We start from the raw sequence: 26,170 nt of genomic DNA on the forward strand, positions 1-26,170 counted from the left end.
CATTTCCCCAGAACTTCCTATGCTGACCTACAGATCCTGGTTCTCATTTCCTGCGGGGATCAGTCTGGGTCTCAGTACAGTGATACCATCTTTGATCCTCACCAGACTTGACTGGTTTTACTGCTAGTTATCAGTGTGAAGCTATCCCAAAAGCCAAATTCATACTAGTATGATACTGGCTGATACTAAGAAAATGTACCTCTTCTGTTAAAACCTGCTCTTCCAATGTACCCAACAAGGGCTGGAGGCATAATCCAAATGAGTTCAAATCCCAGCATCACCAAAAGAAGTGACATAGCGGACCCAGCCCTCAAAGGGATGTCCCCCAGAATAGGCATAGAATTTATAGACAAGTAGACCAGGATTATAATAAGGGATTTGGGAAGCTGTAAAGTTGAACTCAGAGGCAGAACCCTGAAAACTATTTCCAATCATTGTTCTAGACATTTCAGTTTGCCAACAAGAAGTCTCAGAGATAGACAAAAGTGTGTGGGGAAGCCACATGAAGACAAAGCCAAGCCTTGTGCTAGTCCTGTTCTGGTGTGTGTGTCTGTATGCGTGTGTGCACTCGCAGGTGCACTAGTCATGGGGTTTGAACTCAAGGCCTGGGTGCTGACCTTGAGCTTTTTTGCTCAAGGCAAGCCCTCTACCACTTTGAGCCACAGTGCCATTTCCAGCTTTTTGGTAGTTAATCAGAAATAAGAGTTTCACAGACTTTCCTGCCTAGGCTGGTTTTGAACCAAGAGCCTCAGAACTCAATCTCCTGAGTAGCTAAGATTAGAGGCATGAACCACCAGCACCTGACCCATTCTGATTCTTAAGTAGCAAAGTCCAGGAATGAAGACATAATAGATTCCATGACTTCCAACTTTGTATGTTGTCTTTTAAAAAGTGACTTTTTGAGCAAAGAGATCCTTCTTTTTCATTTTGAATGCTTTTTAAGTCTACCCCTCTTTAACCTTTTCCTTTTAGATTCCGCCTCTCTTTGCCAGAGTCCAATCGCAGCGATATTAAGGTAGGAATCTGGAGTTCTGGGGTTCCCCAGCGCGGCAAGAATGAGAACTGGCCTTCATGACAGCATGCACACATCAGTTCTATGTCTGAGCCCTGGATTCCTCCATGACTCTAGGGTTTAACGGTGAAATTCTTCTGTAGCTACTCACCTATGGAGTCTGCCGTTAACTGTCCCGTGTCTTTTATTTATACAGTCAGGCTTAAAAAAAACAAAACTCAAAAGACATTAGAACATTGTGTGACACTGGGAAAAACGGGCATTCTTGAACAAGCAATCATTTAATTATTCTAGGGCAAATAATCATCTAGAGCTCAATTTAAGAGACAATCTCAAAAGGAGAGGTGCTATGAAAATTAGCAGGCCATGGAGAGTTGTCCTTCAAATGCTTCCTAGCCATCTCCTGTGGTTGAGGTGCTAAGTAGATAAAGGAAGGACTATGAATGGGCAAAACCACTACTGCTCCATTGCCTTCCTGGCCCTTGCCACCAGGTGGTCCCTGTGTTCTTGCTGTCAGTCACCTAAATCCAGTACACAGCCAGGCAACAATGCCCGTGGTCAAGGGGGACAATAGCAAATTTGGTTTCCCAAACCCCTCTGGGGAAGCTCTAGTTCCTGCTTTCTCTATCTAGGAAAGTTCCTGTCCACACCAGGCAGACATGGTGTTTTCTTTTCTTTTCTTTTTTTTTTTTTTTTTTTGGCCAGTCTTGGGCCTTGGACTCAGGGCCTGAGCACTGTCCCTGGCTTCCTTTTGCTCAAGGCTAGTACTCTGCCACTTGAGCCACAGCGCCACTTCTGGCCGTTTTCTATATATATGGTGCTGGGGAATTGAACCTAGGGCTTCATGTATAGGAGGCAAGCACTCTTGCCACTAGGCCATTATCCCCAGCCCAGGCATGGTGTTTTCAAATGGCCTTGATTTAGCACCTGAACCCTTCCTCTTTCCTTTCAGGTCTTGAGGTTCGAAAATATTCTGTCTTCCATCCTTCACTTTGGAGTCCTCCCGCTGGCCAACAGTAAGGAATCCTCAGGGAACCAGTAGCACTCTCTCTCACCTTGGCTGAACGTTTGAATTGTTTGAGACACCCCCCACACACACACCCACACACACTCTACATCTATACTCCCAGAGTGTTCTTATGAAATCAGGCCCGAGCCAGAAATGTACAGGGTGTTCTGTTAATGACAAGTTTGCAAGCTCAGTTCTTCTGGAAAGAAGTGTTGTGAAGTCAGCAAAAACAGCTAATGCTGACTGCGTTAGGAGATACAGCTGTTCTCCTTCAACAGAGGCGTCTCAGGTCAACCAGACCTGAGCCGCCTCCTCCTGGGAAGCACCTTGCTAGCTCGGATGCAAGGACAGTGGTCTGCACCTCATGGTGTACTGAACCACAACCCTCAGTCTCTCCCTGCACTGCAGGTATTCCCAAACTGCAGCATCTAGCTCCATTCAAACACTTTTTTAGAGCTGGGTGCTGGTAGCTCATACTTGTACTCTGGTTACTCAAGAGGCTGAGATCTGAGGATCATAGTTTGAAGGCAGGCCAGGCAGGAAAGTCTGTGAGACTCTTCTTACCTCCAACCAACTACCCCCAAAAAGCCAGAAGTAGAGCTGTAGCTCAAGTGGTAGAGTGCTAGCCTTGAGCAAAAGAAGCTCAAGAACAGTTCCCAAGCCCTGAGCTCAAGTCCCAGGACTGGGAAAAACAAAAACAAAAACCCACACACATACTTTTTTTTTTTTAAATTTCATGTGTAAAATACCTAATGCAGTCAAATGCCTAAAGAGAACATATCAGTACAAATTTTTAACAAAATCTTCAGGGTATAACATCAGGTATCCAAAACTAACAACACATACAAATTCATTTAGTACCATTCTCACAACTTTATTATTATTATTTATTTTTTGCCAGTCCTGGGCCTTGGACTCAGGGCCTGAGCACCGTCCCTGGCTTCTTCCTGCTCAAGGCTAGCCCTCTGCCACCTGAGCCTCAGCGCCCCTTCTGGCCGTTTTCCATATATGTGGTGCTGGGGAATCAAACCGAGAGCTTCATGTGTAGGAGGCAAGCGCTCTTGCCACTAGGCCATATTCCCAGCCCTGTTCTCACAACTTTAAATATTATCCAGGTGAAATCTGAACAAAGTTACATAGGCTAGGAGCTGGTGGCTCATACCTATAATCCTATCTACTCAGGAGGTTTAGATATGAGGATCGCAGTTCAGAGCTAGTTGGAGCAGTCAAGCCTGAGGCGCTCTTATGTTCAATTTACCAGATAAAAGGCTAGGACTAGAAGAGGAGTCAGACCTGAGTGGAAAAAGCCAAGCAAGCCTCCACTACCAGCACACATGCTTGCATGTTCTCTCTCTCTCTCTCTCTCTCTCTCCCTCTCTCTCTCTCTCTCTCTCTCTCTCTCTCTCTCTCTCTCTCTCTCCAGAATAGACACCAAAATGTTAGCAAACAGCAAAATGGACAGGTGTTTTCTGGTACCCAAATGCACATAATTGCAAATACCCTTTTACTAAATGCAGATGAATTAATAACTCTTCTAGAAAAATGCCAGGGACCTTTATGTGTCAGAAAATGCAAAGAGAATCAAGAGGAATGAAAAAGAAAAATGATTGAGAATCTGTTTCTTTCTAAAGAGTCTCCCTAAATATTTGTGCCCATGCCCAATTTTCTTACACCTTTTTCTGTATTTTAGCAAGACTACAGCAAGGATTTCCTCTTCCCAATCCTTATAATATCTCATTCATCAATTCAGATATTGAAGTTCTTAAGGTAAGATTTTTGAGTCTCCTTATAACTTGCTCATTTCTTTTTGTAAGACTTTTGCTGTTTTGTGTTCTCTCTCTCTCTCTCTCTCTCTCTCTCTCTCTCTCTCTCTCTCTCTCTCTCTCATCTGCTTTGTCTTGCCCCAGCCCAGGGAATTTTATAATCAAATCATTTAAGCTCTTAAAACTTTCAATTAACAATGAAAAATTGAAAAGTCAGACCAAGTCTAATTTCATTTAGCAGCCAAATTTTTTCATTCCATTGCACAACAAAATAATCTTTAATGTGCTTTATTTGCTCCACAAGACAAGCCATAAGGCTGGAATTTTTCACCCCATTTTATAGATGAGGGAAATAAGATCCTGAGGGGTGAAGTGACTTAAGTAGCTCACAAAAGGAACAGCTGGTACCAGGCTGGCTCTGTTTGTTGAGTCCTCTGTCAGTGGACTTACCCAAAAAACTAGCCCTCCTCTAGGATCAGGGATCCATTGAAAGCCGTGTCCTAGCTAATCATTGTTAATGTACTATGTAAGGCCTTTCCCCTCTTCTCTTTTGATATTGTTTTGTTTGTCTGGGGAGGTGTAAGTAGGTTTCAAAAAGCATGTCCCATCAAGCCCTGGTGGCTCACCCCTGTAATCCTAGATACTGGAAAGGCTGAGATTTGAGATCACAGTTTGAAGCTAGCCTGGGCAGGAAATTCTTCTGGGCAGGAGATTCTTATCTCCAATTAACCAGCAAACAAAAACCACAACAACAACCTGGAAGTGACGGTGTGGCTCAAGTGGTAGAGAGCCCACTTTGATTGAAAAGGTTAAGGGACAGTACCCAGGCCCTGAGTTCTGTTAGGAAAATGGTGAATGGAAAAGGAATAGGCAGTTCTCCATAGACAACAGGCAAGGACTGGTTATTGAGGAACAGTGAGGGGCTGAATTTTTTGAACCAGGCTTATATGGGGTCTGAGCAAGGAGGCAGAGATTATTGAAAGTGCCACTAGGTCTAGGAAGTTGGGGGCTTTTCCTTGGGCCCACCATGGATTATTTACAGCTGAGCCTAAGTGAATTGCCCTGCATGCATACCAAAGCAAGTTCACCTACACCTGAGGTTTTGCCTGGTGTCTCTATGGGCCTGGGGCAATAGGGTGGGGGTGGAGGGTCAATCCTTCAAGTTCAAGCCCTAGTACTAACACAAAGAAAACAGCACCTCCCTTCTATAGGACATATCAACTTCCTCCCACAACCCAGCCTCTTTCTACTTGGGCCCCCATTGCCTAAATCACACCTGATGATGTAATTCAAAATGGCTTCCTCTCACACCGTAGGCCCTCACAAGCAAGGAGGGGGAATTAGGGAAAGCCTGTTGCTTTGGGGTTTGGTAAGGAAGAAACCCCATCTCCCTCAGTCCACAGACAAACCCAGGCATGCTCCTAACTGAATGTTATCTCTTCATCTTTGAATCCTTTGCAGGATTTCCTTTTGATTTCCACGGACCTGAGACTTGAAACATCCTCAAAGCAACAGCCAGGTTTCCATAACTGGGGAGGTCTAGACTTCGTAAATGGACCCTGGAGGGAGACGCCAGCCCCTTGATTGCCGGCTCAGGAATAAATGGATCATGGAGAGAGGGAGAGGCTAGGGCCCTGGATCGCCAGTTTTCAACCCATCTCAGGGAGTAAATAAATGATCCTGCACCCCACAGCAGTGACGAAGACCATGCACACTGCAGTCTAGGCCCTTGTGAATTACTCAGGCAGGAAGCTTTCTCTCAATGGCTGTCAGAGGCCTAGAGTGAGGCAGACCACTGGGTTAACAGGGCTGAATAGGGGAAACTGGGGTGAATGTGAAAGGGGGTGGGGTAGACAATGCATGTGCTGAGTGCCAGTGTTTTTCAGATTCTGGGGCAAAAGGAAAGTGTATGTTTCTGACCAGGGGAGTAAGAAACCGTTTAAGTCTCTACTGTGTGGGTCATTTCCTGTAGCAAGAGCCCTCCAGCGCTCTGGTGGGGGTGGGGGGGTGGGGGGGAACTTCCCCGGCCTCGGTATTGGATTGTATGTTTTATATTCACTGCTACTGTCCCCCAGTTCAGTAAAATTGTTTTCTATCAATGGCAGTCATTTACTTTTATTTTTTCCCAAGAGATTTCATGTCCTGAATGTATCTTAACAAAACAGGATAGAGAAAGAAAATTTTGCCTCTTGAACCTTCGTGAACACGAAGGTGGTGCTGATGTCAAGGCTTGATCTGAAAGGGAGGCATGGCTCAAATGGTAGAGTGCCAGCTCAGCAAGCTTGAGGCCCTGAGTTTAAATCCTGCTACTAGAAGAAGAAAAAAAAAAAAGAAACACAAAGTTAATTAATTAAAAGGGAATTCCAGGCCTCTTAAATCTTTCCTGCAGTGCTGTGAGTTATGGCTCAAGGCTCTGGGTTCAATCCCTAATACCATGAGAGAGATGGGGGGAGCTTTCCTGCAGCGACACTGAATCATTTGTTTAGGTTTTAGGATATCTCACCCCCCACCGCCCCCCCCCAATAGATTCATTGAATTAGCAATGCAGAGTTCTAAACTTAGACCATTCGTAGTTGATAATGATATTAATATCAATCAATATTAAACAATGGCGTGAAAGTGGGGCAGCATAGGGAAACTTGTGTAGATATGTAGGGAATGAAGAGAAATCATCCCCTGAGCTCCTCTACTTTGGGGAGGCAGAGGGGATGGAGAGAGTAATTTACAGGTCAGGCCCTAGGCTAGTTACTCCTCCAGTCACTGCCTGTCACCTCCACAACTCCATGAAGAATGATCCCATTTCACAGATGAGGACATGGAGGTGAAGAGGGACTCATCACACAGAATTAGTAAATGGTCCTGGCATAGGCTGAATCCAAGCATTCCTAAGAGTTACTGTTCTTCCATGAGGTAGGTAATAGAAACGGGCATCAGGTAGGCCTAGAAACAGATGGCCTAAAACTCACTTATCACAATGAACAAGAGATCCTAGGTAGAGCACAGTGGCTCAAGGCCTGTAGCTTAAGACCAGCCTAGGAATACATACTCTACCTGTACAGTGGCAGTGGGCAAGAGCTTGCACGTGTCATCTGTGATGCTAAGAAGCATAAGTAGGAGGATCAAGCATAAAGCAAGACCATACCTTGAAAATAGCTGACATAAAAACAGGCTGAAGGTATCGCTCAAATGGTAGAACACCTGCTCAGCAAACTCCAGGCCCTGCATTCAAAGTTCAACCCCCCTTGTACTACCTAAGTTCAAAATTCTACCCCTTGTACTATGATTTACTCATCTTTGCAGTTCATTTCTAGGCATAATAGGTACTCCCCAAGTATTCCTAGGCATAAATAATATTGTTTTATCATTCTTTGGGAGCACTTTTCACATCTAAAAGTCACTTGATGTATATTCACAGGATCATTACAAATTACATTACAAATTTCATGTGTGGAGATGATTCAAAAGTTGTTTTTTTTTCAGGTACAATCATATAGTTTTCCCCTCACTACTGGGAATGTAAACTCTAATTGTGTATTCTCTAGAGTGACTGGACAAGGCCCCAGATCCAGGTGTTTTCTTCAGCTGCACAAAAGCATTTCCAAAAAGGAAGCTAAAGATCATGCTAAATCCTATGGGAGCATTTGTGGTGGGGCACACCTGGAATTCCAACACTTGAGAAATGGAGGCAGGAGAGTGGAAAGTTTGAGAGTTAACTGAGCTTCACAGTGAGACCCAGTTCAGAAAAAAAAAACAACAACCTTCCATTGTGTATAGGTACCACATTTTCTTGATCCCTTCATCTACTGAAGGGCATCTGGGTTGGTTCCATATTTTAGCGATGGTAAGTTTTGCTGCAATGAACATGGTTGTGCTGGTAGCTTTAGTGTGGCCTTGTTTGTGATCCTTTGGGTAAATTCCCAAAAGTGGGGTTGCTGGGTCATAGGTGAGTGCTATGTTTAGCCTTTTGAGGAACCTCCACACTGCTTTCCAGAGTGGATGAATAAGTTTGCACTCCCACCAACATATGCACAATGGAATTCTATGCTCCTATCAGAAAGAATGACATTGCCCCATTCATAAGGAAATGGAAAGACTTGGAAAAAAAATCACACTAAGTGAATTGAGCCAGACCCAAAGAAATGCACCCTATTGGTAATAAGTAGGATATGTCTAGGGTAGTCCTAGCAGAAGATCACAACAGCTCAATACCTATGCACATACGAACACATAAGATGGTGCTAAACAAAATGAACTCCAAGTAATGGAAATAAGTGGTTTATCATCATTGCTGTTATTTTCAATGTACCATGTGAAATTATGCCTTTCTTTTGTCTTTCCTCCCCATGGTTCTACCCCTGATGTCACTGTAACTGATTTTAGTACCCTGGGTATTGTATTTACGTTTATTGGAAGGGGAACATCCAAATAGAGAGACAAAGGGTAAAAGGCAAACCAATGCCACAGCAATACTTAGAAGACAATAGGCTGTAAACCAACTGTACAAATGTGTGTGGGGGTGGAGGAGGAAGGAAGGTGGGAGAAAAATGAGGAGGAGGTAACAAGTTTGATTAGAAATGTACTCACTGCCTTACATATGAAACTGTAACTTCTCTGTACTTCACTTTGACAATAAATTAAAAAAAAACAATTTTAACCCTCTGGCCTGGCACCTATAGCTCACTCCTGTAATCGTAGCTACTCTAGTGATTGAGATACGAGGATGAAGGTTCAAATCCAGCCCAGGCAGGAAAGTCCATGAGACTCTTAGCTCCAATTAACTACTAAAAAGCTGGAGGCGGAGCTGTGGCCCAAGTGGTAAAGCTCTAGCATTGAGGGAAGAAAAAGGAAAGAAAAAAAAAAAAGCTCAGGGACAGAGCCCAGATCCTGAGTTCATGCCCAGAGTCATCTCTAAATAGCAAATTAATAAATAAGTAAATAATAACAAAGAAGCTCCTTACCATAGCACAATACAACACAACAGGACTGTAGGATTCAGCCTAGCAGAGATAAACTAACGGAGAGCCAAGGAAAAGTGAACGCTAGGGGGCAGGCAAAGAAGAGAAAAAGCTACCGACGGAGGCGCGGGGACTTTTGAGCCTCGGCGGTCGCCGTAGCGCGTCGGGCCACGGAGCGCACTGCGCCTGCGCGTGAAGGCCGAAGGGAGTGGGGTGGAGCTCCACGCGTCCGGGCCGGCTGCTGTTTTTTCCTCGTAGGGTCCTAGGGGTTCCCGCCACCGCCGTCGCCACCATGAGCCGCAGCTACAACGATGAGCTGCAGTTCCTGGAGAAGATCAATAAAAACTGCTGGAGGATCAAGAAGGGCTTCGTGCCCAACATGCAGGTGAGGATGGGGTAGCGGACGGCTGGCGGCGAGGCCTCGCTGCCTGGGGCGGGGCCTCTGGGCCAGGGGCGGGGCCTCGCGGGGCGGCGCGGCGCTTCCGGGCCTGGGCCGGGGGGGCTTCGCGGCCAGGGGCGGGGCCTCGCGGCCAGGGGCGGTGCTTTCGGGCCTGGGCCGTCCTCGGGTCCGGTTCAGCCCCCCACCCGTCTGGTCCCGTCCCTTCCACTCCCTCGTCGGTCCCCGCCCCCTCTGCGGCCTCCGTGCACGAGGAGGAGACGAGGCCGGTGTCCACACAACTCCCACGAGGGGTGCGCGATCCCCCGCGCCCAGGGTCAGCAGGCACCTCAGCCCTGCACTTGCTGGGACCCGAACTTCGCTCCTCTGAGTCCAGTGGTTTTTCGTTTACACGTGCAAGATGTCGTGATGCTTGCAGATGGGTGTTCGGCCCGAACTGTACTTTTTTTGTTGTTGTTGTTTTAAGTACAGGTCCCAGAGTTTGAACTCTGGGCCTGGGTGTTGTCCCTGAGCTCCCCCTCCCCCCCCCCAGGCTAGCCCTCTGGGCTGGGAATATGGCCTAGTGGCAAAAATGCTTGCCTGGTATGCATGAAGCCCTGGGTTCGATTCCTCAGCACCACATATACAGAAAATGGCCAGAAGTAGCGCTGTGGCTCAAGTTGGCAGAGTGCTAGCCTTGAACAAAAAGAAGCCAGGGCCAGTGGCTCAGGCCCTGAGTTCAAGCCCCAGGACTTGGGGGGGGGGGGAGGGGAAGGCTAGCCCTCTGCCGCTTGAGCCAGAGCTCCACTTGTAGGCTTTTGTTATTGTTTTAATTGGTTAATTGGGCATAAGAGTCTCACTGAGCTTAACCTGCCCCATCTGCTTTTGAAGACTGGTAACCTTAGATCTCAGCTTCCTAAGCAGCATGGGTTTACTGGCACCCAGCTCGAAAGTCTATTTAGCACTCCTTGTTCTTAGTTAAGAAAAAGTTTCAGGGCTGGGGATATAGCCTAGTGGCAAGAGTGCCTGCCTCAGATACACGAGGCCCTAGGTTCGACTCCCCAGCACCACATATACAGAAAACTGCCAGAAGCAGCGCTGTGGCTCAAGTGGCAGAGTGCTAGCCTTGAGCGGGAAGAAGCCAGGGACAGTGCTCAGGCCCTGAGTCCAAGGCCCAGGACTGGCCAAAAAAAAAAGAAAAAGTTTCATTCTTTTTTTTTTTTTTTTGTCGGTTGTGGGACTTGAAGTCAAGGCCTGATGAGCGCTGCTCCTAGCTCTTTTGCTCAAGGCCAGCGCTCTACCACTTGTAACCACAACACCACTTTCTAAAGTTTCATTCTTACTGACAGGTGAGAGTGTGTATGTGTATGTGCACACCTGTGTGTGCCAGCCAGTCCTGTGGCTCGAAGTCCGAGTCCCTTGAGCTCTGTCCCTTAAGCTCTTTTGCTTAAGCTGAGCCACAACTCCAATTCTGGCTTTTTTTTCCTGATTAACATGGACTTTTCTGCCTGGGCTGGCTTCAGACCTCAGACTGGAGTAGCTAGAGTTTCAGATGGGAGCCTCTGGTGCCCACCTTGGTTTGTGTTTAATGTGTTTTTTGAAGAAGGACTCTGAGGATCCTTGGGACACATGGATTTCCATACCACCTAGGAAGATGCCGGGCCAGGCCTTTGTGTCCAAGTCATTTCTTTCATCTCTGCTATGATGATGATGCATCCCAGATGGAGACTTGGAAGCCCTAGACTACCAACTGAAAGCCTGAGCTTACTATCTTTGAGGCTTATCCTTTGTGCTCAAGCTTCCCCTGTAAAGTGTGGGTACCCCTGTGTTAAGTAGCTCTTGAGATGACTTAAGGTGCCCTGCCAAGTGCACTAAAGGTTTACAGTCCTTTGTCTCTGTATGAAAGGAAAAATAGTTCCCAATAACATCAAAGACCAGCAAGGTTTAGTCTTTTTTAAAGAGGGAGGAAAAGGGCTCCAGTGGTCCATGCCTATAATCCAAGCTACTCAGGAGGCTGAAATTTGAGGACCATGATTTGAAGTCAGCCTGAGAAGACAAAGCCAAAAGACTTTTTCTCTAACCAGCAAAAAGTTAAAAATGGAGGTTTGACTCAACTGGTAGAGCACCAGCCTAAGCAAAACAGCAAGAGGCCTGAGTTCAAGCGCCAGTACCAGCAAAGGAATGAGGAAGGGAGAAGGGATAGAAAGAAGTTAGGAAGGAAGGGAGAAGAGGAGTGCCTGCTGAGCCATTCCACTCTTTGGCTCAATATTCAGTGTCCCCTGCCAGCACATCACCTTGCTCTCCACTGAGGAGAGAAAAAGCCCACAATGATGAAACAGTACTTTCTCATTTCCTTTTGGTTTTGTAGCAGTGTGGTTTATTCATTTGTTATAGTTTTTTGTTGTTGTTGTTGTTTTTTTTTGGCCAGTCCTGGGCCTTGGACTCAGACCTGAGCACTGTCCCTGGCTTCTTTTTTTTTTTGCTCAAGGCTAGCACTCTGCCACTTGAGCCACAGCGCCACTTCTGGCCTTTTCTATATATGTGGTGCTGGGGAATCGAACCCAGGGCTTCATGTATACAAGGCAAGCACTCTTGCCACTAGGCCATATTCCCAGCCCCTATTATTTCTTATTGATACATAAATAGTGCATCTTAATGTGTATGTTGGTCAAACAGGGTAAACATCTTCAAACAACAACATTGCAAAACACAAGTATCCTTTTTCAGAAATGCTTGGGAGAGAAGTGCTTTGAGATTTCTGAGTTTTTCTGATTCAGAAATATTTGAATAGATATTACTGGTCATGCATTTCTCATCTAACCCCAAATTTTGAATGTTCCAAAACCATCTGTTAGTCTTTGTTAGGAAGTTTTCTTGCTGAAGGTAATCTAAAAGTCTGATGCCGGGTAAAGCAACACAAGTATTGCATACAGTATTCTGTCCCTGGGACCTATGTTTTATGACCATATGCCCAGATGTGTATCCTTCTCTTTGGTACCAGGTTGAAGGAGTTTTCTATGTGAATGATGCTCTGGAGAAATTGATGTTCGAGGAACTAAGGAATGCCTGTCGGGGTGGTGGTGAGTACATTAGAGCTGTATTTGGATTACTACAAGTCTCTCACCCCCTTTCCCTGTGGCCTGACTAAAAGTATCTTGAGTATTTACAGTTGTGAAAGAATGATCAAGACTTGAGGCGAACCAAAGCACTTAACCACTTGGTCTTATAGAAGGCAGCAGGGTTGGACTGGGTCCGCATATCCCCTGACTCTGAAGAACTTTCTCAGTTCTTCATTGGTTTATTTTTATTGAAAATACATTTTTATTCTGACAACCTAAAGGTTAATAGTTAGGCTTTACATTTCCAGAATAATATTTGCAAGCAAACTTCTCACAGTATGAACAGAACACTAGCAGCATGTTTTCGTATTGTCTAGTTTCCTGTCACAAGTTACCTTCTCACTTTCTAACCATCTTTCAACACTTCGTTGTTTTAATAGCCCTAACTACTATCCCTTCGTGTATTGCAGTCTAAAAACATGAGAATAATTAATGCTAGAAATCAAATGTGCCCTTCTTTCTAAGACTGAGTTTTTGTCTTCAGGTGTTGGTGGCTTCCTACCAGCCATGAAGCAGATAGGCAATGTGGCAGCCCTGCCTGGGATTATTCACGTAAGTCACAGAACTTTAATAGTTTGCATTTGTTGTCTAAATGTTGGTGAAGAAAAATTATATCTAACAGACAGTGGCCTTTGAACCTCTAGCAATAATCCTGAGACCTAAGCAATGATTGAATCTGTATAGCTTATCTACTTCTGGTGGCCTTTGTGAGAATCTGTAAGCACCAAAGAACTTTGAGGTCATTTTTCTGGTTTCCATTTCTCTGTCATAGTAACATCATGATTCCTTGCTCAGTGCCCCACTTCTGTAGGCTTCAGGGTGGCTCTATTCACAAATACAGTTGAAGAAGAAATGGAAAGAAAATAAGTTTAGGGGTCAGGATTGTGTAGAGGGAGGAAGGACAGACAACACAGCTCTTATAGACATGGTTGGAAAAGGAAGTTTGTTACAGAGATGGAACTGGTGGTAAATGTGGGTCCCCACCAAGGGCATAGTCAGATTGTGCTCTTAGAAGTAGATGTTGAAAATGGACCCACTTGGCAAGACATTTTTATAGCTACCTTTATGCACTCTTTATGCTCCGCTGCGTGCTTGACTGCAAGGATTGGGGGGTGGGGGTAGATGAAAAGACATGGCATTGCAGAATTCTTCCATTCTGCTGTCACTATAAATGCTTATTGTATTGACCCACTTCCTTCTTGGGACAGAGTCCTTTTCTAGGAACAGTATTCATGTTGCCAAATAGGTTACTGTTGTCTGTGATTGTTTAGCTCTAATGTCCTATGTAGATCATATATTTACCTCTTCTTAACCTGGCACAGCCAAGATTTGTCAATATCATAAAATACTCTTTAAAGAGTAATAGTCCCTTAAAGCTAGTATGTAGTCTCCTCAAAAATCTTGCCTTTTGGAGGCTTTTCTGCTTTGAGTTTCCCTGGTTAAAAGTTATCCTTCATGAAAAGATTTTTTTTCTCACTCAATTTCTACCAGTTGGGAAGACTGTGGGGATAAGAATAATATAATAATCTTAATCTTGGGACAGCTCAGCCCACAGCCTGTTTGAGCACCAGGCAGCCTGCATACTAGAGACAGGAGTGCTTCACTCTGCGGTTCTCTTCCAGCGATCTATTGGTCTTCCTGACGTCCACTCGGGCTATGGATTTGCCATTGGGAATATGGCAGCCTTCGACATGGATGATCCAGAAGCCGTGGTTTCCCCAGGTAAGGTCCTGTGTGCATCTGCTATTAGGCACATTGTTTCTTTCTCTGTCTCTCCTTTTTACCACTTTCTGTCAGTGTCAAACATTCTGACACTGGCTTTATAGAAACAAACATGTGTGTCTTTGTGTCAGTTACCTCATAGTTCTAATAATGTTATTTATCACATAGCATTATTATGAGGATTAAATGTTCATAAGTGGAAATAGAGTTCATAAGTGGAAGAGAGCAAACACAAGGAACTCTTGGGTGTGCCTCCACTGGCTGATATCGAGATGTGGCTCAAGTGGCAGAGTACTAGTCTTGAGCATAGGGACAGCACCCCGGCCGAGTTCAAGTCCCAAGACCAAAACACACGCACAAGCTTAGGGCTGATTGCTAATGGCTGTGTTGCTGAAAAGCCCATAGTGAGGAGTCCCAAGCCAGATCCCAGCCCCTCCTTTCCCTGCCCTGGTTCTGTCCACAATCCCAACCCCATCCTGGAGTGAGGAGGGGAGCCGCAGGCCAGATCTCAGTGCATTCTGGTTCTGTCCGCAACCCAGCCCCACCCCCAGGTGGAGGAAGGCAGCAGCAGAGAACTCTGCTGCCAGCCATGCGTGATACTTCCCAACTCATCATGAAGATGCCGACCGTGCAGATCCACTGGCTGTCTAGCTGGCTGGCCAGGATGAAGATCCTAAGGGATCTTTAAGGAATCTTTCCAAAAATCACATCTCCAGGAAATCGTGTCTGATTCTACAGCCTCATTCCCAGACTTGATACTTAGAAACTGCTTTTTAAAGAAAAAAGCAAAGAAAGTGCAGTCCTCACACTAGATGCAGGCCCAGCCACTCAGGAGGCTGAGGCAAGAGGACCACCTGAACCCCGAAGTTTAAGACTGGTCGGGGCAACATAACAATATACTAATACCTAGGTCTAAAAAACTTTTAGTTGTGGTAACTGTCATTCTTGGTGCAGTTATATGGTACAAATTAGGAAAGAAGAAAAGCTGGACTGTCTCAAGTTAGAAGAAAAAGTTACATCTCCAAAAAGTAGCAAATAGTAATAAAATGAAAAGATGCATGACAGAAAGAACTAGCAAAGCCAAAGTTAGTAATTTGGAACTAACTCGCCAACATCTGACAACTGAGCAAGAGGAACATTACTCATTTAACAGACATGTTATTCTTTGTTCGTTACTGCCCTGCTGGTCCATTACATACCTCTGTTGTTGTGAGTTACTGTGGATTATTTCAGAGTCATCAGATTACATTAAAGGCTCTCTTTTATGACAGTCTTATGACAGAGTTGTTTTTTAAGAGACTGGCTTCCTGGATTAGAGACGGCTCAGGGTAGAGACCCTGCCTAGCAAGCACATGATACTGAGTTCAGAATCCCAGGACTGCCAGAAATAGAAAATGGCTATATTTTTAACCCTGGTACTGATGGTGAGAAACTCCAGGTAACAACTGGCCACCTGGTCATGCTAACACTTGACTGAGTCTTCTGCATTTTGTAGGTGGCGTCGGGTTTGACATCAACTGTGGTGTCCGCTTGCTAAGAACCAATTTGGACGAAAGTGACGTCCAGCCTGTGAAGGAGCAGCTTGCCCAGGCTATGTTTGACCACATCCCTGTTGGGGTGGGATCAAAAGGAGTCATCCCGATGAATGCCAAGTAAGGGCAAATGGAAGGGGAAAACCACACGACCCCCACCTTAGAGATTGGGATTGCTCGGTCACTTCTCAGGAAGTGCAAATGAGGTCGCTTTGTAAGTGTGAGATCTGGGTGACAGCCACCAGCTCTTCATTAGATGGGTCTATGAGCAGGCTGTGGTGACAGACCCCAGTAGTCCTAAGTGGCTGGGAGGCTGAGCAGGAAGATCACGGTAGCCTAGCATTTCAGTATCAGCCAAGGCAACTTGCTAAAATTCAGAGATGAAGCAACAGTGTGTGCACAATCCCCAGTGCTGCAAAACCAAACCAACTAAGCCAGAAAACAGGAGAAAGAAAGGTCCTTGCCAGGGAGTAGTATTTACGATAGAATAACATGAGCTAAATATTTATTTAGTACTTCCCCAATATAAGGCACCGTGTGTACTGTGCATCATGTCATTTAATGTAGACAGTAGCCCCATTATCTCTGATTGACAAAGAAAATTTGAGTTAAGAAAGGTTTTCTAAACTACTTTGCAAATGATGATGTCAGGATTTGAAAGTTCTTTGAACTTAGTTTTTCACAACCTTCCTTTTGGATGATGATGACAAAGGTGTGCTTTAGCTAAATAGTAAGTTAAATGTCAGACTACAGTGTGACTGCCTCTCGGGGGCATTGACTGTACTAATGTGCTCGTATGAAACAGTGCTCCTAAATTCTGCAGAATACTTACAAAGAAGTACCGTGGGCTGGAATGTAGCTTAATGGCAAAGCACTTACCTAGCAAAGGCGATGTCCCGGGTTTAGTCCCCAATACCAAAAAAGAAAAGACCAACATACAGCATTTAAAACACATATACACACACAAAGAAGTATTGTAGCTATTGTATGTTACAAAACTCCCACCAAAGTATGGAGCCACACAATGCTTTGGTGAAGGTGAAACCATACCTCAGAATGGAACCTATACTGCAAGCTTGGTGCCAATGGTTCATGTAGAATCCTAACTACTCAGAAAGCTGCGATCCGAGGGCCTCATTTGTCTGCTCAAAGCCAGTCTGAGCAGACAAATGAGAGACTCTTCTCTCCAATTAACCAGCCAAAAGCCAAAGTGGCACTGTGGCTCAAGCAATAGAGTGCTATCCCTGAGCAAAAATAAGCTAGGGGGTGGTGTGCCTAGGCCTGAGTTGAAGTCCCAGTACTAACACCAAAGGGGGAAGAGCCTGTATTGCCTAAAGAAGTTGAGATGTCTTTATTGTTTGATTTTTTTTGAAGGTTTTCTAGTCATAAGATTAGTAGATAGTGATAGCTGATCATTGGTTTCTGCGTCCTGTGGCATTTAGGATCAGAGGGAAATATAATGTAGTAAAAGATTCCAAAGTACAATGAACTATATAAACGTCAGATAGGACCATCATTTAAATTTTTTTTTTTTTTTTTTGCCAGTCCTGGGGCTTGGACTCAGGGCCTGAGCACTGTCCCTGGCTTCTTTTTGCTCAAGGCTAGCACTCTGCCACTTGAGCCACAGCGCCACTTCTGGCCGTTTTCTGTATATGTGGTGCTGGGGAATTGAACCCAGGGCCTCATGTATACGAGGCAAGCACTCTTGCCCCTAGGCCATATCCCCAGCCCCCCATCATTTAAATTTGACCTTCACCGGTTTATAGTGTAATTTATTTACTTATTTTGGTGGGTGGAGCGGATCACTGGGCACTGTCCCTGAGTTTCTGTGCTCAAAACCAACCCTCTACCACTTGAGCCACAGCTCCACTTCCTGCTTTTTCAGCAGTTAATTGGAGAGAAGAGTCTCAGTTGAGAACTTTCCTATCCAAGCTGGCTTCTAACTGTGAACCTCAGATCTCAGCCTGCTCAGTAGCTAGGATTACAGGTGTGATCCAACAGTGCCCTACAAATATTGTAATTATTTATATGACTGCTTTCCTCAAAAAAAAAAAAAAGTTTCTGTAGCGTATGCCAAGTGGCACAAAGTCTAGTACACGGGAGGTAGTCATTGTAGTGTGTTCGAATGTTCTTTGAGATGGGGTCTTTCTTAGGCTTTGTTGCCATTGCTGTGAAATGACCTGCCCTTTTTATTGCTCACCCAGAGACTTGGAGGAGGCCTTGGAGATGGGTGTGGATTGGTCCCTAAGGGAAGGCTATGCCTGGGCCGAGGACAAGGAGCACTGTGAGGAGTACGGAAGGATGCTGCAAGCCGACCCCAACAAGGTCTCCGCCAGGGCCAAGAAGAGAGGCCTTCCTCAGGTAACTCATCTCGCAGGGAGCACAGGCTCATTTTCTATATTTAGTGTTTGTTTTTTTAATGAAGGGAAGAAATCTGTATCTTCCATTTAGCAAAGAAAGTATACATATCCCCAGGGCTTTTCTGGTTTTATCAAAAGCCTGCAAATCGGTTTATGTAACAATCTGGGGGGGGAAAAAAAGGAAAAAAGTTAAGGAGCTTACAAATGTTAGTAAAAGAAAACAAGGTTTCACTGACTCAAAGTAGATGAGAAGAAATGGGATATTATTAGGTTTGTGGCATATGATAACGTTTATGTCATATGCCAAAACTACGTATGAACATACTTGGACAATTTATAGGTTTGGCTAGAGATACGCCTGGTTAGTTCATAGTGTCCAAGACACTAAGAGTACCTCCAGAAATGAAATTCGAAGCTCATCGTGTTAGCTTTGCTACCACTCCACTGTGGCCTTGGGCAAAATGCTTGGCCTCTCTGGGGCTTGTCTTTATTGAAAAAAGTTTGAGCCCAGCCTGGTGGCTCACACCTATAATCGTAGCTACTCAGAAGGCTGAGATCTGAGGATCACAATTCAAAGCCTGTTCATGCCCTGCGTTCAAGCCCCAGTATCAGGAGGGAAAAGAAAAGATTGACTAGTTAACACTTGGCAGTCTCTGAGGACTCTTCCAGCACGGTTGTTCTCTAGATCTTCTGTTAGCTTTCAGCGGTGAATGCATTTGAAACTGGTCCTTATCTGAAGGTCTGCATAAGCTAGCATTTTGCCTAGAGCTTGTCCCTTCTCTTAATGATGCTTAAAATGTCCCATATGTCAATTAATGGCAAGGGTTTTTGGTTTGTGCAGCTCTTTACATGTGTGCACTTCAAACATAAAATAGACCTCAGAAGCCAGGCTGTATTATTTTTGTTGTGTGGAATATTATTCCAATAATAGAAGCACATCTCAGGTTAGAATTTTACTGTGATGTAAAACATTATTTGTATGTTTATCTGGGTGATAGTAATGGTTTGTTTTCACTTCTTTATTTTTTAAGTTGGTTTTGTTTCAAGCAGATTGACGTTGATTAATCCGACATTCTTACATTGGCAGCTGGGGACCCTGGGAGCAGGCAACCACTATGCAGAAATTCAGGTTGTGGATGAGATTTTCAATGAGTATGCTGCTAAGAAAATGGGCATCGACCATAAGGGGCAAGTGTGTGTGATGATACACAGTGGAAGCAGAGGCTTGGGCCACCAAGTAGCCACAGGTACATTCTACAACTAATTTTTTCACTTGGTGCTAAAATGGACTCCTGATGGGCTACCAGCTAGAGGCTTAAGAGAGCTCACACTATATTGCATGGGCTTTTATACTCTTCTCCTAACTTGTGACCTAAATAACTTCATTGGGCCCTTGTCAACTGGAATGAGTGTAACCATCATTTCATGTGGTGTTGTCATGGAAGGCTGGTGAAATGATGTGTGTCAGCACCTACTAAGGGCCCAGTACTTAGGAAGCATTCGATGAATGGCAGCTCTGTTTACCACTACATTTACTTAGGGGTTACTGTTAACTGTCTTGCCAAGAAAACACTCAAGATGGGAACTGATGAAGCAGGCATTCATTCAGGAAGTTTCAGATCCCTGTCCTGCAAGATTGGGGCTGTGGGGGAATCATTGTCTCATGGAGGAGAAGTCGCATGTAGCTACTCAGAAGATTGAGATCCGAGGACTGTGGTTTGAAGCTAGCCCTGGCAGGAAAGTCTGTGAAATTCTTAACTCCAACTAACTTCAGCAAACCAGAAATGAAGCTATGGCTCAAGTGGTAAACTACTAGCCTTAAGCAAAAAAATTTTAACAACAGCACCCATGATAGCAATAAGCAAGCAAGAGTGCTCACCTCATATACATGAAGCCCTGGGTTTGATTCCTCAGCACCACATATATAGAAAAGGCCAGAAGTGGTGCTGTGGCTCAAGTGGAAGAATGCTAGTAGCCTTGAGCAAAAAGAAAGCCAGGGGGCTGGGGATATAGCCTAGTGGCAAGAGTGCCTGCCTCGGATACACGAGGCCCTAGGTTCGATTCCCCAGCACCACATATACAGAAAACGGCCAGAAGCGGCGCTGTGGCTCAAGTGGCAGAGTGCTAGCCTTGAGCGGGAAGAAGCCAGGGACAGTGCTCAGGCCCTGAGTCCAAGGCCCAGGACTGGCCAAAAAAAAAAAAAAAAAAAAGAAAGCCAGGGACAGTGCTCAGGCCCTGAGTCCAAGCCCCAGGACTGGCAAAAAAACAAAACAAAATTTAAAAAAATGCATCTGGGGAGGGAGATGCTCAGACCCTGTTGTTGCCATTTGTGTATACATATTCTTTTTTCTTTCCTTTTTATTGTAATTTTTTTGGGGAGGGGCCAGCCCTGGGGCTTGAACTCAGGGCCTGAGCACTGTCCCTGGCTTCTTTTTTGGTCAAGGCTAGCACTCTGCCAAATTGAGCCACAGCGCTACTTGTGGCCGTTTTCTATATATGTGGTGCTGAGGAATCGAACCTAGAGCTTCATGTATACGAGGCAAGCACTCTTGCCACTAGGCCATATTCCCAGTCCCTATTGTAATTTTTTTTTATTACCTTTAAGTAGTTATACAAAGGGATTTCAATTCAGCAAGTCAGTTTATGAGTATTTTGACTCTTGATCAATGTCACTCCTCCCATCATTCTCCCTCATTGAGGCACTTGTTCTGTTTGTGCATTACATAGTGTTCTCTAAAAGAGAACATTCTGGCAGGTAAGTATATCTTGACCGAGCAAATAGATGAACTCAGAGGCACATCAAAGGGAAAGTTGTATTTCTCCTTTGTTCTCTCTTCATAGGATGGATTTGAATGTAGCCTGCCTTTCTGCAGTAAATGTGAGTGATTGAAAGGAAACCGAGCTGGTTTAGACTTGTTGCTCTCTTGTTCCAGATGCACTGGTAGCTATGGAAAAGGCTATGAAGAGAGACAAGATCATAGTCAATGACCGCCAGCTGGCTTGTGCTCGCATCTCTTCCCCTGAGGGGCAGGACTACCTAAAGGGAATGGCAGCGGCTGGAAACTATGCCTGGGTCAACCGCTCTTCCATGACCTTCTTAACCCGTCAGGTACAGTCATGTTGCGCTCCCCTTCCGAGTTACTCGTGATGAAGTCCAGTACTTTCAAACAGCAGTCTAATGAAAGCATGCCGGGTTTGGTTTTACCGAGTGGTAGGAAATTCAGAATGCTAAGGCTGGAAGTGTAGCTCAAGTGATAGTGTGTTTGCCTGCCAGGTGACGCAAGTAAGGTTTGAGTTCAAACCTCAGTACTGCTTAAAAACAAAAAAAGAACTATAGACGCGTGTGAAGTTTGAATGTCAGCTGAGGCAGAAGAGTATCAGGTAGGCCTGGGAAAGGAGTGAAAAGGGATTCCTGGAGTTTGCTGAGGTTGGGGAGGCTGGAGAAGTGGTTGTGGGTAGAGAGGTCAGGGGTAGCCAGGCAGCCTTGCAACCAGAGCTGGAGTAGAGGGACTCAAAGGCTACCATCTCTCTCTTTTATGTGGAGATGAGTCGTGCCGCCATTTTCAATTCTAAACTCACTCACTCCCCTCAGTAACAGACTAGATGAAGCCATTAAGATCAGTTCTGAAGAGCTGTATCTGGTGGCTTTTTTTTTTTCCTTTTTGTCAGTCATGGGGCTTGAACTCAGGGCCTGGGTGCTGTCACTTGAGCTTTTTTTTACTCAAGGCTAATGCTCTACCACTTTGAGCCCAGTGCCATTTCTGGTTTTCTGGTGGTTAATTAGAGATAAGAGTCTCAGGGACTTGGGCTTTGAACCTTGACCCTCAGATCTCAGCCTCCGGAGTAGCTAGGATTATAGGTGTGAGCCACCAGCACCCAGCATTGGTGGCTTTTAACTTGAGCTTCTCTCCCAGGCTTTTGCCAAGGTCTTCAACACAACGCCCGATGACCTGGACCTGCATGTGATCTATGACGTTTCTCACAATATTGCCAAAGTGGAGCAGCACGTGGTGGACGGAAAGGAGCGGACGCTGTTGGTGCACCGGAAGGGCTCCACCCGCGCCTTCCCTCCTCACCACCCGCTCATCGCTGTCGATTACCAAGTATGTTGCCCTGTGTCAGTATTTTAAGTGATGGGGGTCATGACTTAAGGCATTCTGAACACAAATGCCTATAAGCAGTACTTGTGTACAGAAAAGATTCCAACACGCCAGATGGCAGTGCTTCCTCACATCACGTGCCATCTAAAGCCGCTGCCCTGGGTATAGCTTATTCCACTAACAGAACTAAGGCCTTGGGAATAGTGGGAGACGAGATTAAGCTCAGTCTGTTTCACTGCTCATAGCGTTTTGGGGTCTGGCTGTGGTAGTGGGAAAATCCCTCTACTCTCTTCGCAAATAAGGAAACTGCAGCCAACCAAGTTCTGGCTTTAGTCAAGACAGTCATTTTAGGAACACTGCCCTCCACTTCCTTGGATTTTTCTTTGCTCTTATCTTGTGGTCTGCTCTTCCGGGTCCTCACATCTCCATTCCATTCTTTTTCCCTGTCCTCCAATTACCAAAGAATGAAAGTACTATCAACATAGTTTTCAGGATGATGGGTCTGGAAGCCCAGGTTTCTCCCACCCGTTCGCTATGCAAGCGGGAGTTAGGTTTCAGGCATGCGAAGCAGTGCTGTTCTCAGTGACATCACGTGTTGGCTTTGTGCGTCCTCAGCTCACTGGACAGCCCGTGCTCATTGGCGGCACCATGGGAACCTGCAGTTACGTTCTCACGGGCACTGAACAGGGCATGACCGAGACCTTTGGGACAACCTGTCATGGAGCGGTAAGGAACATGGAAGCCTCTTAGAAGTGCTCTCTCCGGTGTACTTAATTGTTATGTCGATAAGAGCACCTGCTTGAGCATGAACAAAGTTAAGGTTTGCATCTGTCTGTCATGCCACTTCTTGGAAATGATTCCTTATGATATATGTTGTTAGTCACCAAGTGTCCCTGTGTCAGCAAGGTCCTGGGAGGGTTAGGGACTGTTGCTCACCTGCAAATCCAGAAAATCCAGACTGGGAAATTATCCCAACACTTGGAACTTGTTTATAGATGATAGCTCTTTAACCGATGCAAATCTACATCACAGCTTGTCCCGGTGCTTCATTAAACCTGCTCGTCTGGGCTGGGAATACGGCCTAGTGGCTAGAGCGCCTGCCTTATATACATGAAGCCCTGGGTTTGATTCCCCAGCACCATATATATAGAAAATGGCTAGAAGTGGCGCTGTGGCTCAAGTGGCAGAATGCTAGCCTTGAGCAAAAAAGCAAACCAGGGACAGTGCTCAGGCCCTGAGTCCAAGGCCCAGGACTGGCCAAAAAAAAAAAAAAAAAAGAATAAACCTGCTCGTTTGCTTAATTTGTAAATAAGTTTAGATACCTGATGATGCATCCAATTTAGCTCAAAATGTATAAAGTAAAGTTTGTTCCTATCTTTTCCCCTTCTAGGGCCGTGCGCTGTCCCGAGCAAAGTCTAGACGCAATTTAGATTTCCAGGATGTCTTAGACAAATTGGCAGATATGGGAATCGCAATCCGTGTGGCTTCACCCAAACTAGTTATGGAAGAGGTAAGTGGACATTTAGCATGAGCCAAGTCCATATAAACTTGACTTTTACTGTCCTAATACGGTCTGTCTATATAGTTTTTATATAGTCTCTGAATATGTAAGCTTAATGATCACTTAATCTGAACCTCTCACCTTGCTTTGTATACTTGCACACCTAAGTTTCCATTGGAAAACAAATTTGAAAACGTAACCAATGTTTAGAGGAAAGTTCTATTTTATTCACATAGAGGAAAGGTTTTGTTTAAACGATCTGTACATACACATGCGTGCTTAAATTAGAAGTACATAACTTCCTTCTTAAACACTTAAGAGAAATGGAAAGTAGTCATCCAGAAATGAAGTACCCTAGAACTTAATGTTTTGTTGTCCCTTTTTACATTTAACACGTTAAATAATTGTGTTACTTTTAAGTCATTGCTAAATATTCTACGATCTGAGTGCTTTAGGCTGTGCCCATACAGACATCGTGTATTTTCCAGGTTTTTGCTGCTGTGAATTAAGTTGTAATCAGTATCTTTATCCCTGGAACTCTTTTTCAGACATTTTAATACTTAGAGTGTAGTCTTAAAAGTAGAATTACTAAATTAGATTATAACAGAGCCTTCTTTTCTTAATAATTACATATTTTCCCTATTCTTAGGAAAATACGTTTTAATTAGAAAGATAGGGAAAATACAGAAAACAAAAGATCATCTAAGCGCAGCCACTATTGATACTTGGCAGTTCACATGGGGTTTTTTTGTTGTTTTTTTTTTGTAAGCTCATAGTCATGCTATAGGTGCTAGGGATAGTGTAGTTAGCAAAACTAACAATTACCTTCCTGGTGGAACTTAGAGTAAAATGTGTTGGAGGCTCATGACCAGATAGGTGCCGTCAGGTATGGTGGACAGTGTGTACCGAGCCCTGCCGATCAGCTGTCCGCGCAGCCTGGCCTGCGGCATGGATAAGGGCCCGTGAGGAGGGAGCGGGGAGCTGAGTTCTAACAGCAGGAAGAGAGCAGACCTGGGCAGGAGGGAAGGGTGGGCTGGCTAGAAACTCATAGAAATAAGTTTTGAGTGACTGTGCACATATATCCACACATAGTTTTAGTTACATGTTTATGAATTTAATATTCAGCCACAGGAAGAGAAAGTTAGGAATACATGCTTATTCCAGAGATTTTTGACCCTTGCAGAAATACATTGAAAAGTTAAGGTTGCCAATTTTCCTATTCAGAGATAATATCGCTGACACAGGTTTGGTGCATGCGTTCTAATTAATTTCATTTGTCGCTTTTTATAACTGTAGAAGTAATGCTTGTAGTTGGAGTTTTTAGAAATACGGGAAGAAAAGGTGTGACAGTGCCTGTCTGCTTACTAACGCTGAGCTTACTTGTGTTTTTAATTTTTGCTAAGATGATACACAAGAGAAACCCTCTAGGGCTGGGGATATAGCCTAGTGGCAAGAGTGCCTGCCTCGGATACACGAGGCCCTAGGTTCGATTCCCCAGCACCACATATACAGAAAATGGCCAGAAGCGGCGCTGTGGCTCAGGTGGCGGAGTGCTAGCCTTGAGCGGGAAGAAGCCAGGGAAAGTGCTCAGGCCCTGAGTCCAAGGCCCAGGACTGGCCAAAAAAAAAAAAAGAAAGAAACCCTCTATTGCTTGAGTGTGTTTCTCGCGGTTACAGGTGACGTTTGGGAGAATCTCTTGTGATAGCCTTTCACAGTGTCTCCTCCCCCCTGCCCCCAGGCTCCTGAGTCCTACAAGAATGTGACCGATGTGGTGAACACCTGCCACGACGCCGGAATCAGCAAGAAGGCCATCAAGCTGAGACCCATCGCTGTTATCAAAGGCTAGGCCATTGCCCCCCACCCCGGGCTTCTGGCCTCACTAATAACCTTAGCAAGGTGCAAGTAGACTGAAACAGTCTTCAGACGTGAGAGCTGACAGGTTCGCCTGTGTAGCTCTGCCACCATGCCACGGTGGCTACAGAGGACTGCCGTACCTGGGAGCCACACTGCTCCCGGGGGACAAGGATGGACTGCTTCCTCCACAGCACACCACCCCTTACCTGCCATAGGTGTCCAAAAGATCCTACTATTAAACATGAAGGTTTGGGACTGTGGCCTTTGTTCCCCTCCCCACCCCCCCTTTGTCACGTTGCCCATTTCATCCATTTATCACTGAGCAGAATTTTCAGTCCCCGTCCTAGCTGGAGAGCAGGAAACGCTGAGGACACGGGGTGAGTGGGAGAGGGGTGTGTTAAGGACGCCATATTGGGGAGAGGGCTAGACGGGGACAGGACAGAGAGGAAGGTAATGTCCCTTCGCCTGACTGCCTTTCTCATTTTAATACATGTCACCACAGCTTCTGCCAGTGTCTGTCATTAATTCAGCCTGCCTTGGCAACTTTTTTTTTCTCTCTCTCTTTTTTTTTTGAGTAGTGCTTTACACAGCAGCAAAGCACCCTCACTTGAAACCAGGTATCTTTTCATCTCAGTTGCGTACTTGGAAGAACACTGATGACCACTACTATGAGAGTAACCAGTTCCTCTGTGCATTCCCTACTTTCCCAATCCCGTGACTTCCTTAGAGGAGATTTCTTCGTCTTGGGCCGCCTGGTCACGTTTCATATTTTGTATAACCTCAAGTTAAAAGGGCCTTAACTAAGTCCATCTGTAACATAAAAAAAATTAAAGCTGCACAATATGTTATCTATATTTGTGCTTAGTA

General features: G+C 45.1%; 2 protein-coding genes across 2 annotated transcripts in view; both read left to right on the forward strand.

Moving 5' to 3' along the window:
* Bpifc (BPI fold containing family C) overlaps nucleotides 1-5,701 on the forward strand; it is a 28,503-nt gene extending 22,802 nt beyond the window's left edge. Inside the window, exons 12-15 of the mRNA XM_048356432.1 lie at nucleotides 973-1,015; nucleotides 1,965-2,028; nucleotides 3,712-3,788; nucleotides 5,246-5,701. Coding sequence (XP_048212389.1) covers nucleotides 973-1,015; nucleotides 1,965-2,028; nucleotides 3,712-3,788; nucleotides 5,246-5,368 — 307 coding nt within the window. The 3' untranslated portion in view covers nucleotides 5,369-5,701. The remainder of the gene's footprint in view (nucleotides 1-972; nucleotides 1,016-1,964; nucleotides 2,029-3,711; nucleotides 3,789-5,245) is intronic.
* A 3,235-nt stretch (nucleotides 5,702-8,936) lies between these two features.
* Nucleotides 8,937-25,563, forward strand: Rtcb (RNA 2',3'-cyclic phosphate and 5'-OH ligase). Its single transcript, XM_048356420.1, has 12 exons — nucleotides 8,937-9,124; nucleotides 12,117-12,195; nucleotides 12,719-12,786; nucleotides 13,857-13,956; nucleotides 15,452-15,608; nucleotides 17,693-17,849; nucleotides 18,936-19,095; nucleotides 20,782-20,957; nucleotides 21,763-21,951; nucleotides 22,564-22,674; nucleotides 23,339-23,458; nucleotides 25,188-25,563. Exons 1-12 carry the CDS (start codon nucleotides 9,032-9,034, stop codon nucleotides 25,293-25,295), a joined length of 1,518 nt encoding a protein of 505 aa, XP_048212377.1. The 5' UTR covers nucleotides 8,937-9,031; the 3' UTR covers nucleotides 25,296-25,563.
* Nucleotides 25,564-26,170: the final 607 nt, after the last annotated feature.

This window comes from Perognathus longimembris, chromosome 1 (genome assembly GCF_023159225.1).
Source record: "Perognathus longimembris pacificus isolate PPM17 chromosome 1, ASM2315922v1, whole genome shotgun sequence".
Classification (NCBI taxonomy): Eukaryota; Metazoa; Chordata; class Mammalia; order Rodentia; family Heteromyidae; genus Perognathus; species Perognathus longimembris.

Bases quoted from the DNA above. Each gene is read 5' to 3' on its own strand.
- Rtcb (XM_048356420.1), top strand. From the start codon at position 9,032: ATGAGCCGCAGCTACAACGATGAGCTGCAGTTCCTGGAGAAGATCAAT. The intron at 9,125-12,116 runs GTGAGGATGGGG...CTTTGGTACCAG, and splicing joins GCTTCGTGCCCAACATGCAG to GTTGAAGGAGTTTTCTATGT. The intron at 13,957-15,451 runs GTAAGGTCCTGT...TGCATTTTGTAG, and splicing joins AGAAGCCGTGGTTTCCCCAG to GTGGCGTCGGGTTTGACATC.